Raw genomic sequence first — 19,257 nt, 5'->3', positions numbered from 1 at the left:
GTTCAGACACTGTCCTTTCACCCTCTGGGACTGGGCAGTGCAGTAGGTCGGACACTTTTCTTTCTCCAATGGGACTGGGTGGTACAGTGGGTCAGACAATATCATTTCCCCCCCTGGGACTGGGCGGTGCAGTGGGTCAGACACTATCCTTTCACCCTCTGGGACTGGGCAGTGCAGTAGGTCAGACACTTTTCTTTTCCCAATGGGACTGGGTGGTGCAGTGGGTCAGACACTATCCTTTCCCCCCCTGGGACTGGGTGGTGCAGTGGGTCAGACACTGTCCTTTCTCCCTCTGGGACTGGGTGATGCAGTGGGTCAGACACTGTCCTTTCCCCATCTGGGACTGGGTGGTGCAGTGGGTCAGACACTGTCCTTTCTCCCTCTGGGACTGGGTGGTGCAGTGGGTCATACACTGTCCTTTCCCCATCTGGGACTGGGCGATGCAGTGGGTCAGACGTTGTCCTTTCTCCTTCTGGGACTGGGTGGTGCAGTGGGTCAGACACTGTCCTTTCCCCCTCTGGGACTGGGTGGTGCAGTGGGTCAGACACTGTCCTTTCCCCCTCTGGGACTGGGTGGTGCAGTGGGTCAGACACTGTCCTTTCTCCCTCTGGGACTGGGTGGTGCAGTGGGTCAGACACTATCCTTTCCCCATCTGGGACTGGGTGGTGCAGTGGGTCAGACTTTGTCCTTTCTCCCTCTGGGACTGGGTGGTGCAGTGGGTCAGACACTGTCCTTTCCCCCTCTGGGACTGGGTGGTGCAATGGGTCAGACACTGTCCTTTCCCCCTCTGGGGCTGGGTGGTGCAGTGGGTCAGACACTATCCTTTCTCCCTCTGGGACTGTGTGGTGTGGTGGGTCAGACACTGTCCTTTCTTGTTCTGGGACTGGGTGGTGCAATGGGTCAGACACTGCCCTTTCACCCTCTGGGACTGGGTGGTGCAGTGGGTCAGACATTGTCCTTGCCTCCTCTGGGACTGGGTGGTGCAGTGGGTCAGACACTGTCCTTTCACCCTCTGGAACTGCGTGGTGCGGTGGGTCAAATACAGCCCTTTCCCCCTCTGGGAATGGGCGGTGAAGTGGGTCAGACATAGAAACATAGAAACATAGAAGATAGGAGCAGGAGTAGGCCATTCGGCCCCTCGAGCCTGCTCTGCCATTCAATGCGATCATGGCTGATGATCCAAACTCAGTACCCAGTCCCTGCTTTCTCCCCATACCCCTTGATCCCTTTAGCCTTAAGAAATATATCCAACTCTTTCTTGAATATATTTAATGAATTGGCCTCTACTGCCTTCTGTGGTAGTGAATTCCACAGGTTCACCACTTTCTGGCTGAAGAAATTCCTCCTCATCTCTGTCCTAAATGGCTTACCCCTTTTCCTTAGACTGTGACCCCTGGTTCTGGACTCGCCGACCATCGGGTACATCCTTCCTGCATCTAGTCTGTCCTGTCCTGTCAGAATTTTATAAGTTTCAATGAGATCCCCTCTCATTCTTCTAAACTCCCGCGAGTATAAGCCCATTTGACCCAATCTCTCCTCATACGTCATTCCTGCCATCCCAGGTATCAGCCTGTTGAATCTTTGCTGCACTCCCTCCATGGCAAGAACATCCTTCCTCAGATAAGGCGACCAAAACTGCACACAATAATCAAGATGTGGTCTCACCAAGGCCCTGTACAACTGCAGCAAGACATCCTTGTTCCTGTACTCAAACCCTCTCGCTATGAAGGCAAACATACCATTTGCCTTCTTCACCGCCTGCTGCACCTGCATGCTTACCTTCAACGACTGGTGCACAAGGACGCCCAGGCCTCGCTGCACTTCCCCTTCTCCCAATCTATTGCCATTCAGATAATAATCTGCCTTCCTGTTTTTGCCACCAAAGTTGTAAAGTCTGTGGGTTGTATAGCGAAGTAATACACAGACTACAAAAGTAACTTAAACAGGACTTTACTATTCGAAGGTCAGGGCGAATCTGCCCAATAAATTCTGCCACAGCACTTATATACCGGTGTGGTCACCGTCGGTATTACAGTATACAGCAGCCAGGATAAAGTAGTGCCACACCTAAAATAGTTCTCTTAAAGTTGGACGGTTACATACAATAGTTCTCTTAAAGGTAGAACAGTTACATACACTACAATCCTCCCTTTTTAGCTTACAACATACTTATTCCCCATTAACATAACATCATAACATATCCAACTTCATGTTACAACAGTTCACAGAGGTAGTCTCTGCGGAAACAGTTCACAGATTCAGTCTCTGCGGGAAACAGTTCACAGATTCAGTCTCTGATCTTCTTGACTCGGTCCGGACCACGCCTCCGTGGTGTAGTCGGGTCACCTTGCTAGAGGGACTCATCCCATTGTCTTTCCCTAGACTTAACAGCTTTACTTCCATCACTTCTGAACCAGCATTGCTGACTTTTTTAAAACAAACAAAAAACAGTTGGATTGCCTTGGGAAATTTTCCTACTTTCCAACTGATTTGGCTCCGTTCGGGGGACCACGTGTGTGATCGGGTAGAGGTAATAATGGTTCAGATGGTTATCATCTTCTGCTTCGTCTTTTCCTTTTTTGCTTCTTGGAGACTCTCGGGGCTCCATTGTCAGCTGCCAGCTGTAACGCCACCATCTCCCTATGTTCCTTAGACTTTAAGTGATTCATCCTGATTTCGGCACTTTGGGAGTTCTCGGCACAAGCTGGGCAGACCAGGTCCTCGTAATATTCAGTGTCACTCAACAGATCATGGTAATATTCGGTGTCGTCCTGAGCTAGGCCAGCGAGAGGGTCTTCTATTTCCTCCTTACCCAGCTGGACGTTAGCCGACTTTTGTTCCAAATCCCGACATCTGTCCTGAAGAGACTTCATCATGCATTCAGATTCATCCCGCTTTTTCTGGGCTTCCTGCAAGTCTTTTACTAATGACCTCATTTGTGATTTCAATACTTCAACTTCATTCGGAGATTGATTGATCGGACTATTCAATCCCTCTACCGAAGTAGCTGTTTCAGTATTCTGTTGTTCTACATTGCCGTGCGTCAGCGTACTTTTGGCATCCAAGGGCTGTTCTGCTGCAGACTTCTCAGTCTGGGTTGCCACCTCAGCTCTTCCAATGACTTTTGAGAGCTCCCTTCCCTTTGAAGATTGAGGCTCGTATTTAAGTTTTTCCCATTTTAGAGTTTTATCCCTCAGCATATGAATGAGTTGGCTGACTGTTAACTCTTCTGCCATCATCCCTTTTCCATTAACTACAGGGCTGTTTATAACCTTGCCCTGGAGGAGTTGGCTGACTGTTAACTCTTCTGTCCTCATCCCTTTTCCATTAGCTGCAGGGCTGTTTAGAACCTTGTCCTGGGGCTCCTTTGCTGCTTCTACTTCGCCATCATCCGCAGCCCCCATCATTCGAATTTCCACAAATGAATCGTCCGGTGATGCTGCACCCAACTTCAGTAGGAGCTCGGAAGTCATGTCGACCAACTCAGCTTTTTCTGCCTGCAACCTGCTAACCAGCGCCTTCAGTTGCGGCACATCTTGTTCCACCGGATTGGAGCACGCCCCTTCAGAAGCCAAATCAGCTTTGATTCGTTTGGCCTCCTCGTGCAGACGGTTTGTGTGCTCCTGCTCCCTTTTCTTCCCCAGCTGCTTCTGTTGTCTTTCCAGATTCTCCCATTCGGTATCATAGAACTTTTTCATTGCTTTCATCTCTTGCTCGAGACGGCAATTCAATTGTTCTAATTGCTGTCGTAATCTGAAATAAGTTTGCGTTCGAGCTCGATGTTCCTCAGTAATATATATGTCTGTAACTTGAACAGACTCAGAATTCTCTGTCAGGCTATGTTGTTGTTGTTCAGAGGAATTCTGTTCTGAAACTTTGTTCTCCTCTGGAGCATAAGCCTTTATGCCCACATTCGTTCTACCAACCTTAGTCAGCAAGTTCATTTTAGACTTGTCTTTCATGCTTGGGCTGGTCTTATCGTCATCCGTTTCAGAGTCTGAGCTGATTGTCTGCCCCGAGTCCTCACTCGTTATTGCTTTGAGGTAGTGCCATTCCATGTCTATTTTCTTGATCCACTCCCATCCTAGAAGTGGTGGTCCTCCCTCAGGTAGTACGTATAAGTCCATTCCGGGGTGTTCTTTGCCCCTGTCTCTCACCTTGACTCTTATCTTTCCCATGGGGTATACTTTATGCCCCGTGTATGTCTGCAATACGAACTTGGTATCTCTCAAGGGTATATGTGAGAATAGCCGGTTGTAATCCCTTCGATTTATGGCTGATAGGGCTGATCCAGTGTCCAATTCCATTCTCACTTGGACTCCGGCTATTTTTAGCATGACCCAGATAGTTTGTAGGTCAGCTTCTTTACTCACATTATGAATTCTCAGACTACCCAGTTCCTGGCCGCTTGGGTCTGAATCCGAATTCTGTTCATCTGAACTCTTCTCAACCACCTTGTGTACTTTGTTGTACTTTTCCTGTGATGGCTTTTTTTTTTGGTTGTTGGTCTTCTTCCCTGACCGGCATACTTTGGCTATGTGACCCAGTTTGCCACATTTCCTACAGTCCTGGTTTTTAAACCAGCATTGGTTCTGGTCGTGTGTTGTCTTCCCACAACGATAACATTTCGTTGCACCCGAAGTAATTTGATCCACACTGAGGACCACTGCCTTCAGCTGCATTTCCGCAGTTCCTTTCGCTGCGGCTTCGTGTGATGCTGCAATAAGGACAGCCCTATTCAGTGTAAGGTCGTTGTCTTCGAGCAGTCGCTTTTGCGTTCCTTCCTTCGACAACCCGCACACGAACTTGTCTCGCAATGCCTCTGTCAGATTTCCTCCAAACTGGCAGTATTTCGCTAGCCTACGCAGTTCGACCAAGTATTCCGCGTTGCTTTCCTCTTTCCGTTGCGTTCTTGCATAAAATTTGAATCGTTCCGCCAACATCAGCGGTGTGGGGTTCAAGTGATCCTTCAGAACAGCAACAATATTATCGAAGGTTTGATCCGCTGGTTTAACTGGTGCTAGAAGATGCTTCAATAGCCCGTATGTCTTCGCCCCCATCGAGTTTAGCAAGGTTATAGCTTTATCATCATCCTCTATTTTATTGGCCTCACAATATATCTCAATGCGTTCTACATACGTGGCCCAATCTTCTACCTCGGAATCGAAATCGTTGATGTTACCACGCTTAGGCATCTTCACCTCCCTGATAAACAACAACAAAATATTTCTTTAACTCTTTTTTTTCCCCAGATGGCGGTTTCCCCGCGCTTATCTTCTTTCCCCGCCCCTTTCAAAATGGCGGTTCCCGCTTCTGTCTTTTTCTCCGCCTACTGGCGGCTTCCCGCGGTTTCCCGCGCTTATCTTCTTTCCCCGCCCACTTTCAAGATGGCGGTTCCCGCTTTTCTTCCCCTGGCGGGAGGGGTAAGCTTTTCCCTCGGGCGACGGCCGCTGGCTTTCGGGGTTCGCAGCCTGCTCTTCGGCTTCAGCGCGTTCCCTTCTCTCGGCCGGGCAACCGGCTCTGGTACAACCCGTTGATGGCGAACGGTCTCAGCCGCTGGCTGGATCTCACTCAGTCTCCCTCGCTCGGGCTCTGTCTCTCCGGTGCTGGGTACAACCCGTTGACGGCGAACAGTTTCAGCCGCTGGGCTGGATCTCGCTCAGTCTTCCTCGGGCTCTGTCTCTCCCGCTCGCGCGGCTCTTGCTCGCTCTCTCTCGGGCTCTGTCTCTCCCGTTCGCGCGGCTCTCGCTCGGGCTCTGTCTCTCCCGCTCGCGCGGCTCTCGCTCGCTCTCTCTCGGGCTCTGTCTCTCCCATTCGCGCGGCTCTCAATCGCGCCTCCCAGCCCTCTCGCAGTCCGGTGCTTCCCTCCCCGGCTGCGGCTGAGTTCTCCGCGATTTATTTATTTTATCTCTTCCCGCGCCTTACGATCCCGGTCGCAGCGCTTCGTGGCCTCGGTCACTGTCCGACCTTTTTCACCCAATCGCTCCTCCCAGCCTCTCGCAGTCCGGTGCTTCCTCCCCGGCTGCGGCTGCGTTCTCCGCGGTTTATTTATTTTTATCTCTTCCCGCGCCTTACGATCTGGTCGCAGCGCTTCGTGGCCTCAGTCACTGTCTGGCCTTTTTCACCCCAATCGCGCCTCCCAGCTTCTCGCAGTCCGGTGCTTTCCTCCCCGGCTGTGGCTGAGTTCTCCGTGGCTTATTTATGTTTATATCTTCCCGCGCCTTACGATCCCGGTCGCAGCGCCTCGTGGTCGCGGTATTTGTCCGGCCTTTTTCACCGTCGCGGTCTAGTCATCTCACGACGCTCCCCAGCCCGCTTGTACCGCGGCTTCTGCTCCACGCTGCCCCAGTCTCAGCGCCTCTGGGCCCGACTTCTGTCCGGCTCCTTTCCCCCTCGACCGTGGTCGAGTGCACCGCCCTTATCCTCCGCTTATTTGTTTCTATTTTCCCTTTACTCACAGTCACCGTGGCCGACTTGCTTCTCGTGTTGATCGGCTCACTCACCACCGTGGCAGAAGGGACAATCCGTGCCTGTTGCTGATGGAAGACTTCGTGTTTGAAATCTTCCTCCTTTCTTGGTCTGCAGACTCGAGTTTTCTCTCAGCAAAACGACGAGGGCGGGTGCCTCTTCTCGACGCTCGTTTACTTCTTCAGAAGTATTGTTGCCGCAGGGTAAGATCGAACTCGTCGCCACTGTAAAGTCTGTGGGTTGTATAGCGAAGTAATACACAGACTACAAGAGTAACTTAAACAGGACTTTACTATTCGAAGGTCAGGGCGAATCTGCCCAATAAATTCTGCCACAGCACTTATATACCGGTGTGGTCACCGTCGGTATTACAGTATACAGCAGCCAGGATAAAGTAGTGCCACACCTAAAATAGTTCTCTTAAAGGTGGACGGTTACATACAATAGTTCTCTTAAAGGTAGAACAGTTACATACACTACAAAAGTGAATAACCTCGCATTTATCCACATTATTATGCATCTGCCATACATCTGCCCAACCACCCAACCTGTCCAACTTATACTGGAATTTCTCGGCATCCTCCTCACAGCACACACGCCCACCCAGCTTTGTGTCGTCTGCAAATTTGGAGATATTACCTCTAGTTCCCTTGTCTAGATCATTAATATATATTGTGAATAGCTGGGGTCCAAGGACCGATCCCTACGGTACCCCACTAGTCACTGCCTGCCACTCGGAAAAAGACCCATTTATTCCAACTCTTTTCTGTCTGTCTGCCAACCAGTTCTCTATCCAAGTCAATACCTTGCCCCCAATCCCATGTGCCTTAACTTTACACGCTAATCTCTTATGCGGGACCTTATCGAAAGCCTTCTGAAAGTCAAAATACACCACATCCACTGGTTCTCCCTTATCTATTTTACTAGTTACATCCTCAAAAAATTCCAGTTGATTAGTCAAGCAAGATTTACCTTTTGTAAATCCATGTTGACTTTGTCCGATCCGGTCACTTTTTTCCAAGTGCTCTGCTATTACATCTTTTGTAATGGACTCTAGCATTTTCCCCACTACCGATGTCAAGCTTACCGGTCTGTAATTCCCTGTTTTCTCTTTACCACCTTTTTTGAATAGTGGGGTGACATTAGCTACCCTCCAATCCATGGGTACTGTTCCAGATTCCATCGAATGTTGGAAGATGACCAGCAAATGCATCTACTACATCTAGGGCCACTTCCTTAAGTACCCTAGGATGGAGATTATCAGGTTCTGGGGATTTATCAGCCTTCAATCCCATCAATTTCCCCAACGCCATTTCCCTACAAATACTGATTTCTTTCAGTTCCTCCCTTTCATCAGACCCTATGTTCCCCGACATCTCTGGGAGGTTATTTGTGTCCTCCTTTGTGAAGACAGCACCAAGATATGTATTTAATTGGTCTGCCATTTCTTTGTTCCCCTTTATAATTTCCCCTGATTCTGACTGCAAGGGACCTACGCTTGACTTCACCAATCTTTTTCTCTTCACATATCTATAAAAGCTTTTACAGTCAGTTTTTATGTTCCCTGAAAGCTTACTCTCATATTCTATTTTCCCCTTGTTAATTCATCCCTTTGTCCTCCTTTGTTGAATCCTAAACTGCTCCCAATCCTCAGGTTTACTGCTTTTTCTGGCCAATTTATATGTCCTCTCCTTGGATCTTATGCTATTCCTAATTTCCCTCGTTAGCCATGGTTGAGTCACCTTTTTGTTTTATTTTTATGCCAGACAGGGATGAACAAATTCTGTAGTTCATCCATGCGGTCTTTGAATGTTTGCCATTGCCTATCCACCGTCAACCCTTTGAGTGACATTCCCCAATCAATCCTACCCAACTCGCGCCTCAGACCATTGTAGTTTCCTTTATTTAAATTTAGGACACTAGTCTCTGAGTCAACAACTTCATTCTCCATCTTAATGAAGAATTCGATCATATTATGATCACTCCGACCCAAGGGGCCTCATACAACAAGATTGCTAATTAATCCTTTCTCGTTACATAATACCCAGTCTAAGATGGCCTGATCTCTGGTTGGTTCCTCGACATATTGGTCCAGGAAACCATCCCGTAAACACTCCAGGAATTCCTCCTCCACAGTATTGCTACTAATTTGGTTGGCCCAATCTATATGTAGATTAAAGTCACCCATGATGACTGCTGTGCCCTTATTGCACGCTTCTCTAATATCCCTTTTAATGCCATCCCCAACCTCCGCATTACTGTTTGGAGGTCTTTGTACCACTCCCGCTAATGTTTTCTGCCCCTTGGTATTTCTCAGTTCTACCCATACAGATTCTGCATCATCAGAGCTAATATCCTTCCTTACAATTGTGTTAATCCCTTCTTTAACCAGCAATGCTACCCCACCTCCCTTTCCTTTTTGCCTATCTTTCCTGAGTATTGAATACCCCTGGATGTTGAGTTCCCAGCCTTGGCCACCCTGGAGCCATGTTTCCGTAATCCCAATTGTAGGATCCGTGATTCAGAGAATATGCTGTTATAAAATAATCACACGGATGCTGTACATCAACAAGAAACAGGTCTTTACTGGAGGAGGATAGTCTCACGACTGGGGGTACAGAGGCATGCGCAAAGCTTATATACCGGTGCGGTCACTGCCGGTACTACAGTATACAGGAGCTGTAAAAGTAGTTCTGACTTAAAGGCACATACACTACAATTCCTCCCCTTTTAGATTAGTAGTACCCCTAATATTCAAATAACAATTAACACTTTAACATGCACATTAAACAACAAAAGTCCATTTATAGATTCAGTCTTTGGGGCGGCTTCCTGACCCTTTCGGGATAGCGCCTTTCTGGAGGTTCTTGTTCTTGGTGCAGAGGCGATTCTGACCCCTTTTCATCAGGTAGTTCATCGGGTTCCACTGCTACTGGGTCTGAAGTAGATGCTATCGGTATGTCGGGTTCATCCCCAGGTACTCGAGACATGGGGTTGACGCGTTCCTGTGATGCTAAGATCTGATCGACGTGGCGTCTCACAATGTTCTCCCTGACATCCACTGTGTACATTAATGGCCCCTGCCTTGTACATATCGTTCCGGGTTGCCATTTCTCTGTTCGATAGTCACGGGCCAAGACTGGTTGCCCTACATTGAAGCTCCTTGTCGGCTTCTCGTTGATGTGCTGGAATTGTTTGTCCTCAACATTTCTTCGCACATTTGGTCTGAGCAAGTCCAGATGAGATCTCAACCTTCGGTTAAAGAACATCATGGCCGGGGTCTGGTTGGTAACTGCATGTGTCGCGTTTCGGTAGGCTAATAAGAAATTGTCCATCTTATGCTGTAGTGGAATTTCATCGTCGCACATGGCCTTTATCGCCTTCTTAAAGGTTTGTACGAACCTCTCAGCCAATCCATTTGTGGCTGGATGATACGGGGCGGATGTGTAATGCCTTACCCCATTCCTTTTCATAAATTTTTGGAGCTCGTCGGGCACAAACTGTGGTCCATTATCAGAGCAATTCTGCTCTGGCAAACCGTTTCTGGCAAATATGGTCCGTAGGACTGCAATCGTTTTCTCTGTAGTGGTTGAAGACATTTTTATCACCTCAGGCCACTTTGAATGAGCATCCACTGCTATTAAGAACATTGAGTCCATGAATGGACCAGCGAAATCAATATGCACCTGTTGCCATGGAGAGGAGGGCCACTCCCATGGGTGTAGAGGGGCATGTGGTGGTGCATTTTGGACCTTCTGGCATCCTAAGCAGCTCTTAGTTAGGTCTTCGATTTGTTGATTGATTCCCGGCCACCACACATAAGCCCTAGCAAGGCTTTTCATTTTCACTCCCCCCAGATGACCTTCATGTAGCTCATTTAGCACTCTCTCCCTTAACTTGGGTGGATTCACCACTCTGGATCCACACATCACTGTCCCCTGGCATACTGACAGCTGTTCTCTTCTGGATGAGAATGCTGGCAACAGTGAGTCGCCATGTGTTGGCCATCCCCTCACCGTCAATTCATATACCCGTGACAACGTCGGATCAGTTCGGGTCTCCTTCTCTATATCCGCGTTTGTTACTGGCAATCGTTCAATTATTGATGAATTAAATATCTCGATAGGGTCCACTGTTGGTGCTTCCTCCACAGTAGGCAGTGGCAGGCGCAATAGCCCATCAGCGTTCCCATGCTGTTTCGTGCCTTTATATTCTATTTCATATTGATTCGCCCCTAGGATCAGGGACCATCTTTGTAACCGCTGTGCAGTCATCACTGGAGCGCCCTTCTTAGGATTAAAGATGGAGACAAGTGATTGGTGGTCAGTCAGCAAGGTGAACTTCTGCCCATGCAGATAGTGGTTGAATTTTTTTACTCCCCATACTAGGCTGAGGGCCTCCCTGTCAATCTGGGCGTAGTTGCGCTCGGCTGAGTTTAGTGACCGAGACGCAAAGGCTACTGGCCTCTCCAACCCGTCTGGGAATTTGTGCGACAGCACCGCTCCAATACCATAGGGTGATGCATCACATGCCAAACGAATTGGTAGTGCTGGGTTGAAATGGGCCAACACCTCTTTTGATGTGATCAATACTTTACACTTCTGGAAAGCTCGTCTACGTTCGTCATCCCACTTCCATGGTAACCCAGTTTGCAGTAGGGTGTTCAGTGGGTGTAATACCGTAGACAAATTTGGTAAGAACTTGAGGTAGTAGTTTATCAGCCCGAGGAACGACCTCAGTTGTGACACATTTTCCGGTGCTGGAGCCTTGACTACTGCCTCAATCTTGTCAGGGGACTTATGTAACCGCTCTTCATCGATGACGTGGCCACAATACGAGATCTGTTTCTGGAAAAACTCGCACTTGTGGCGATTAGCTCGTAGCCCATACTCCTTTAATCTGGTGAGCACCTTCTCCAAGTTGGTGAGGTGATCACCGTCATTTTCGCCCGTGACCAAGATGTCGTCCAAATAACACTGGGTCCCTGGAATCCCTTGCAGGACCTGATCCATCGCCCTTTGCCAGATAGCCGGAGACGAGGCTACTCCAAACACCAGCCGGTTGTATTGATAGAGACCTTTATGAGTGTTGATCGTAAGGTATTGTTTCGAAGCTTCTTCTACCTCCAGTTGCAAGTACGCCTGGGCTAGATCAATTTTGGTGAAGCGTTTACCTCCAGATAGCGATGCGAAAATATCCTCAATTCGTGGAAGCGGATATTGCACTGTGTGAAGGACTGGGTTCACTGTCACCTTAAAATCCCCACAGATGCGGACCTTCTTTGGTTCCCCAGGCATATTACTCAATGACCTCTTCATTACAGGAACGATGGGTGTAGCCCACTCGCTCCAGTCCACTTTGGACAGTACTCCTGAACATTCCAACCCTTCCAGCTCTGCTTCAACAGCTGGTCTGATCGCATAAGGCACTGGTCTGGCCTTCAGAAACTTTGGGCTTGCATTTTGCTCTATTTTAATCGTTGCTGTTATTCCTTTTAGTGTTCCTAATCCCTCCTGGAACACTTCTTTTGCGTCAGTTAGCATTTTTGACAGTCGTCCAGGTGTGACGTCGTCATCCTTTTTGGCCTCAACCTTCAGTGCCTGTATGGAATGCCAATCTAATTGTATCTACCGGATCCATTCATGTCCTAGCAGTGGTGGTCCTCCATCTGGCAATACATATATATCCATTTTAGGTATTTCCTGGCCTTTATATATCACTTTCACCCTTATTTTTCCTTTGGGGTCGACTTTTTGCCCCGTATACGTCTTCAAGACAATCTCTGTCGCTTTCAAGGGTATGTGTGAAAATAGCCGCTTGTAGTCTCTTTGATTTATGACTGTTAGAGCTGACCCTGTGTCCAATTCCAATTTCACTTGGACTCCGTCTATCTTGAGTGTAACCCAGATAGTCTGGTGATCCTCCATTTCGGTTACCTTATGTAGCTTCAGACAACCCAGCTCCTTGCTTCCGAAGTCTGTGTTACTTTTCTGTTCGTCTGAACCACTGTCCATCACCTGGTGTACCTTTTTGTACTTCTCCTGTGGAGATTTCTTACTGTTGGTTTTCTTCCCAGACCTGCAGACTCTTGCTATGTGTCCTGCTTTCCCACACTGTCTGCACACTTGGTCCTTGAACCAACAATCTTTATGGTAATGTGTTGTTCTGCCGCAGCGATAGCACTTCCCTGTTCCATAGGACATTTCATTGGTGCCATATTCTTGCGGTCTCTGTTGTATCTCTGCAGCGCCCCTTGCGGCTGCTTTGTGTGATACTGCCATACTGAAAGCTTTGTCCAGTGTAAGATGCTTTTCTGATAGAAGCCGTTTCTGGGTTCCTTCACTTTGTAGCCCACACACAAACTTGTCCCTTAACGTATCTGCTAGTCCTGCTCCAAACTGGCAGTGTTTCGATAGCTTGCGCAGTTCCGTTAGGTACTCAGCATTGCTTTCGTCTGTGTGTTGGTTCCTTTTATGGAACTTAAATCATTCTGCTATCAGCAGCGGTGTGGGGTTTAAGTGGTCCTGTAGGATTTCTACTATGCTTTCAAAATTCTTGTTTACCGGCTTCTCTGGGGTTATTAGATTTCGCAGTAACCCATAAGTTTTTGCACCCATGGAATTTAACAGAACCAGTGCTTTATTAGCACCTGGCACTTCATTCGCCCTGCAGTACACCTCAATACGTTCCACATATGTCGCCCAATCTTCGACTTCATTGTCGAATGTAGAGATACTGCCACTCTTTGGCATCCTTGGGTGTGAGTTAACTGTCAAAAATGGCGCCTCCCGCGCTTCCCCTTCTTCTCCCCTGGCACAAAATGGCGTCTCCTGCGCTTTCCTTCCTTCCCGCGCTCGCCCTTCTTCTCCGCTGCGGCTTCTAAAAATGGCGTCTCCCTCACTCTTCCTTCTTCCCCGCGGCTCAATGGCGTCTCCCACGCTCTCCCTTCTTCTCCCCATGGACACTGTTCAGCCCTTGAGTCCTGGCTGTGCTCTGCGTGTTTTTTTTTTTGTTTTTTTTCGACGCCGCTCGGTCCTGAACCCGGCTGTTGCTTTACCCTCTCTCTCTCTGGTTTGTTTTCTTTTTCTCGACGCCGCTCGGTGTTCAACCCCCGGCTGCGCCCTGCGCTCTTCACCCTTTGTCTTACCCCGTCGACGCTGCTCGGCTTTCTCTCCGCCGTCGGTCGGCTCCAGCCGCCGCTGCTCGGGAAGGGTCTGCACTGGACCTGTCGTCGGTCTCTTGCTGCTCGTCGTGACTGGGGAACCAAGCCCGGCTCTCTACAGCCTCCCCTGCGAAGTTCAATCTTTGCCTGACGGCTGGGCGGTTGCTCGTGGTCGATGCCCATGTTCCTGGCCTCGACTATTTTATTTTTTATGTTGCAGGTAGATTCGAATTGACACTCATCGCCACTGTTGGATCCGTGATTCAGAGGATGTGCTGTTATAAAATAATCACACGGATGCTGTACATCAACAAGAAACAGGTCTTTACTGGAGGAGGGTAGTCTCACAACTGGGGGTACAGAGGCATGCGCAAAGCTTATATACCGGTGTGGTCACTGCCGGTACTACAATATACAGGAGCTGTAAAAGTCGTTCTGACTTAAAGGCACATACACTATCCAATCAAATCATGTTCGTTTACCTCTGTTTGCGCAGCTAATTCATCCACCTTATTACGAATGCTCCTCGCATTAAGACACAAAGCCTTCAGGTTTGTTTTTTTAACGCTCTTAGACCTATTAGAATTATTATTTACTGTGGCCTTGCTTGATTTAAACCATTGATTTCTTTGACTGCCACTTTTGTTTTTCTTCTTCCTATCTTTTGCTTTTATCCTTGTTTCCCTTTCATCTGTCTCCCTGCTCAGGTTCCCAACCCCCTACCATTTCAGTATAAAAACCCTCCTCCAGAGCACTACTTAGGACATCGGTCCCAGTCGTGCCCAGGTGCAAACCGTCTGGTTTGAACTGGTCCCACCTCTCCCAGAACCGGTTCCAATGTCCCAGGAACTTGAATCCCTCCCCCTCGCACCATTCCTCTAGCCATGTATTCATCTGAAATATCCTTCTAGTTCTACTCTGACTAGCACGTGGCACTGTTAGCAATCCTGAGATTACTACCTTTGAGGTCCTATTTTTTAATTTACCTCCTAACTCCCAATATTCAGCTTTTAGGACCTCATCCCGTTTTTTACCTATATCCTTGGTACCTACATGCATCACGACAACTGGCTGTTCACCCTCCCCTTCCAAATGTTCTGCAGCCGCTCTGAGACATCCTTGACCCTTGCACCAGGGAGGCAACACACCATCCTGGAGTCTCGTTTGCGGCCGCACAAACGCCTATCTATTTCCCTTACAATAGAATCCCCATTTACTGTAGCTCTACCCCTCTTTTTCCTCCCGTCCTGTGCAGCAGAGCCACCCCTGGTTCCAGGAAGTTGGCTGCTGCTGCCTTCCTCTGATAAGCCATCCCCCCCAACAATACTCAAAGTGATGTATCTGTTTGAGAGGGGCATGGCCACAGGGGACCACAGCACTACCTGCCTGTGTCTAGTACTCTGTCTATTGGTCACCCCTTCCTTTTCTGCCTGTCCAACCTTTACCTGCGGTGTGACCAACTGATTAAACGTGCTACTTACGACGTCCTCAGCATTGCGAATGGTCCAGTGTGCATCCAATCGCAGCACCAGCGCCGCAATGCGGTCTGCCAGTAGCTGCAGCTGCATACACTTCCCGCACACATAGTTTTCCTTTCCCTCTCTGGGACTGGGTGATGCAGCGGGTCAGACACTGTCCTTTCCCCCTCTGGGGCTGGGTGGCGCAGTGGTTCAGACACTGTCCCTTCCCCCTCTGGGACTGGGTGGTTCAGTGGGTCAGACACGGTCCTTTCCCCCTCTGGGACTGGGTGGTGCAGTGGATCAGACACTGTCCTTTCCCCCTTGGGACTGGGTGGTGCAGTGGGTCAGACACTCTCCTTTCACCCTCTGGGACTGGGTGCTGCAGTGGGTCAGAAAATGTCCTTTCCCCCTCTGGGACTGGTTGGTGCAGTGGGTCAGACACTGTCTTTGCCCCACCTGGGACTGTGTGGTGCGGAGAGTCAGACACTGCCCTTTCACCCTCTGGAACTGGGTGGTACAGTGGGTCTGACACTGTCCTTTCACAATCTGGGACTGGGTGGTGCAGTGGGTCAGACACTGTCCTTTCTCCCTCTGGGACTGGGTGATGCAGTGGGTCAGATACTGTCCTTTCCCCCTCTAGGACTGGGTGGTGCAGTGGGTCAGACACTGTCCGTTCACCCTCTGGGACTGGGTGGTGCAGTGGGTCAGACACTGTCCTTTCCTCCTCTGGGACTGGGTGGTGCAGTGGGTCAGACACTGTCCTTTCACCCTCTGGGACTGGGTGGTGCAGTGGGTCAGACACTGCCCTTTCCTCCTCTGGGACTGGGTGATGCAGTGGGTCACAGACTGTCCTTTCACCCTATGGGACTGGATGGTGCAGTGGGTCGGACACTGTCCTTTCCCCCTCTGGGACTGGGTGGTGCGGAGAGTCAGACACTGTCCTTTCCCCCTCTGAGGCCGTGTGTTGCAGTGGGTCAGACACTGTCCTTTCCCCCTCTGGGACTGGGTGGTGCAGTGGGTCAGACACTGTCCTTTCAGCCTCTGGGACTGGGTAGTGCAGTGAGTCAGACACTGTCGTTTCCCCCTCTGGGACAGGGTGGTGCAGTGGGTCAGATACTATCCTTTCCCCCTCTGGGACTGGGTGGTGCAGTGGGTCAGACACTGTCCTTTCACCCTCTGGGACTGGGTGGTGCGGTGGGTCAGACACTGTCCTTTCCCCCTCTGGGACAGGGTGGTGCAGTGGGTCAGACGCTGTCCTTTCCCCCTCTGGGACCGGGTGGTGCAGTGGGTCAGATACTGTCCTTTCCCCCTCTGGGACTGGGTGGTGCAGTGTGTCAGATACTGTCCTTTCCCCCTCTGGGATTGGGTGGTGCAGTGGGTCAGACACTGTTCTTTCCCCCTCTGGGACTGGGTGGTGTCGTAGGTCAGTCCCTGTCCTTTCCCCCTCTCGGACTGGGTGGTGCAGTGGGTCAGACACTGTCCATTCACCCTCTGGGACTGGTGGTGCAGTGGGTCAGACACTGTCCTTTCCCCCTCTGGGACTGGGCAGTGCAGTGGGTCAGACACTGTCCTTTCCCCCTCTGGGACTGGGTGGTGCAGTGGGTCAGACACTGTCCTTTCCCCCTCTGGGACTGGGTGGTGCAGTGGGTCAGACACTGTCCTTTCCCCCTCTGGGACTGGGTGGTGCAGTGGGTCAGACACTGTCCTTTCCCCCTCTGGGACTGGGTGGTGCGGTGGGTCAGGCACTGTCCTTTCACCCTCTGGGACTGGGAGGTGCAGTGGGTCAGACACTGTCCGTTCCCCCTCTGGGACTGGGTGGTGCCGTGGTCAGTCCCTGTCCTTTCCCCCTCTGGGACTGGGTGGTGCAGTTGGTCAGACACTGTCCTTTCCCCCTCTGGGACTGGGTGGTGCAGTGTGTCAGGCACTGTCCTTTCCCCCTCTGGGATTGGGTGGTGCAGTGGGTCAGACACTGTTCTTTCCCCCTCTGGGACTGGGTGGTGTCGTAGGTCAGTCCCTGTCCTTTCCCCCTCTCGGACTGGGTGGTGCAGTGGGTCAGACACTGTCCTTTCACCCTCTGGGACTGGTGGTGCAGTGGGTCAGACACTGTCCTTTCCCCCTCTGGGACTGGGCAGTGCAGTGGGTCAGACACTGTCCTTTCCCCCTCTGCAACTGGGTGGTGCAGTGGGTCAGATACTATCCTTTCCCCCTCTGGGACTGGGTGGTGCAGTGGGTCAGACTCTGTCCTTTCACCCTCTGGGACTGGGTGGTGCGGTGGGTCAGACACTGTCCTTTCCCCCTCTGGGACAGGGTGGTGCAGTGGGTCAGACGCTGTCCTTTCCCCCTCTGGGACCGGGTGGTGCAGTGGGTCAGATACTGTCCTTTCCCCCTCTGGGACTGGGTGGTGCAGTGGGTCAGACACTGTCCTTTCCCCCTCTGGGACCGGGTCGTGCAGTGGGTCACACACTGTCCTTTCCCCCTCTGGGACTGGGTGGTGCCGTGGTCAGTCCCTGTCCTTTCCCCCTCTGGGACTGGGTGGTGCATTTGGTCAGACACTGTCCTTTCCCCCTCTGGGACTGGGTGGTGCAGTGTGTCAGACACTGTCCTTTCCCCCTCTGGGATTGGGTGGTGCAGTGGGTCAGACACTGTTCTTTCCCCCTCTGGGACTGGGTGGTTTCGTAGATCAGTCCCTGTCCTTTCCCCCTCTCGGACTGGGTGGTGCAGTGGGTCAGACACTGTCCTTTCACCCCCTGGGACTGGTGGTGCAGTGTGTCAGACACTGTCCTTTCCCCCTCTGGGACTGGGCAGTGCAGTGGGTCAGACACTGTCCTTTCCCCCTCTGGGACTGGATGGTGCAGTGGGTCAGACACTGTCCTTTCCCCCTCTGGGACTGGGTGGTGCAGTGGGTCAGACACCGTCCTTTCCCCCTCTGTGACTGGGTGGTGCAGTGGGTCAGACACTGTCCTTTCCCCCTCTGGGACTGGGCGGTGCAGTGGGTCAGACACTGTCCTTTCCCCCTCTGGGACTGGATGGTGCAGTGGGTCAGACACTGTCCTTTCCCCCTCTGGGACTGGGTGGTGCAGTGGGTCAGACACTGTGCTTTCCCCCTCTGGGACTGGGTGGTGCCGTGGTCAGTCCCTGTCCTTTCCCCCTCTGGGACTGGGTGGTGCAGTTGGTCAGACACTGTGCTTTCCCCCTCTGGGACTTGGTGGTGCAGTGTGTCAGACACTGTCCTTTCCCCCTCTGGGATTGGGTGGTGCAGTGGGTCAGACACTGTTCTTTCCCCCTCTGGGACTGGGTAGTGTCGTAGGTCAGTCCCTGTCCTTTCCCCCTCTGGGACTGGGTGGTGCAGTGGGTCAGACACTGTCCTTTCCCCCTCTGGGACTGGGTGGTACAGTGGGCACCAGCTGATGAAATATGAGTGACAGGTTCCCGAGATGCTCAGCAGAGAAACTTCACCCGGGAACTTTGTCAGATATAACATAATGCCCATTTGCAAAGATTGACCATCTCACAGAACTGTGCACACATTCTATTTCTGCCCCCCACACAGTGCGGAATTGCTCGAAGCTGGCACTGAATCTGGAGAATGGCTATGTGATGACCAGAGAAGAAATTAAATTGCCAGTGGAGGGGACGATGGTGGACTATCGCTGCGACACTGGATTCATCCTGGTAGGCAGTTCCCGGAGCATCTGCACCAAGTATGGGAAATGGAACACAAGCAAACCCGTCTGCAAAGGTAACTGCGATTCTCAACAAGGCTGGCCATTAGAGAGAGATAGAGAGAGAAAGAGAGAGAGAGAGCTGTAGAGTGTGTGTGAGAGAGAGAGAGAGCTGTACAGTGTGTGTGTGTGAGAGAGAGAGAGCTGTACAGTGTGTGTGTGTGAGAGAGAGAGCTGTACAGCGTGTGTGTGTGAGGGAGAGAGAGCTGTACAGTGTGTGTGTGTGAGAGAGAGAGAAAGCTGTCCAGTGTGTGTGTGTGAGAGAGAGAGCTGTACAGTGTGTGTGTGAGTGAGAGAGAGAGAGCTGTACAGTGTGTGTGTGTGAGAGAGAGAGAGCTGTACAGTGTGTGTGTGAGTGAGAGAGAGAGAGCTGTACAGTGTGTGTGTGTGAGAGAGAGAGAGCTGTACAGTGTGTGTGTGTGAGAGAGAGAGAGAGCTGTACAGT

The 19,257-nt window shown here is 50.7% G+C and overlaps 1 protein-coding gene across 1 annotated transcript in view; it reads left to right on the top strand.

The window, feature by feature from the left end:
- The window catches only part of LOC147095864 (gamma-aminobutyric acid type B receptor subunit 1-like), a 235,019-nt gene that overhangs the window by 184,799 nt on the left and 30,963 nt on the right, over positions 1-19,257 (top strand). Inside the window, exon 4 of the mRNA XM_085973731.1 lies at positions 18,641-18,829. Coding sequence (XP_085829857.1) covers positions 18,641-18,829 — 189 coding nt within the window. The remainder of the gene's footprint in view (positions 1-18,640; positions 18,830-19,257) is intronic.

This window comes from Somniosus microcephalus, unplaced genomic scaffold, assembly GCF_052327205.1.
Source record: "Somniosus microcephalus isolate GS21.2 unplaced genomic scaffold, FLI_Smic_1.0 unresolved_chr1, whole genome shotgun sequence".
NCBI lineage: Eukaryota > Metazoa > Chordata > Chondrichthyes > Squaliformes > Somniosidae > Somniosus > Somniosus microcephalus.
Note: the sequence above shows the minus strand (reverse complement) of the source record. Positions and strands in the feature narration are given on the sequence as shown.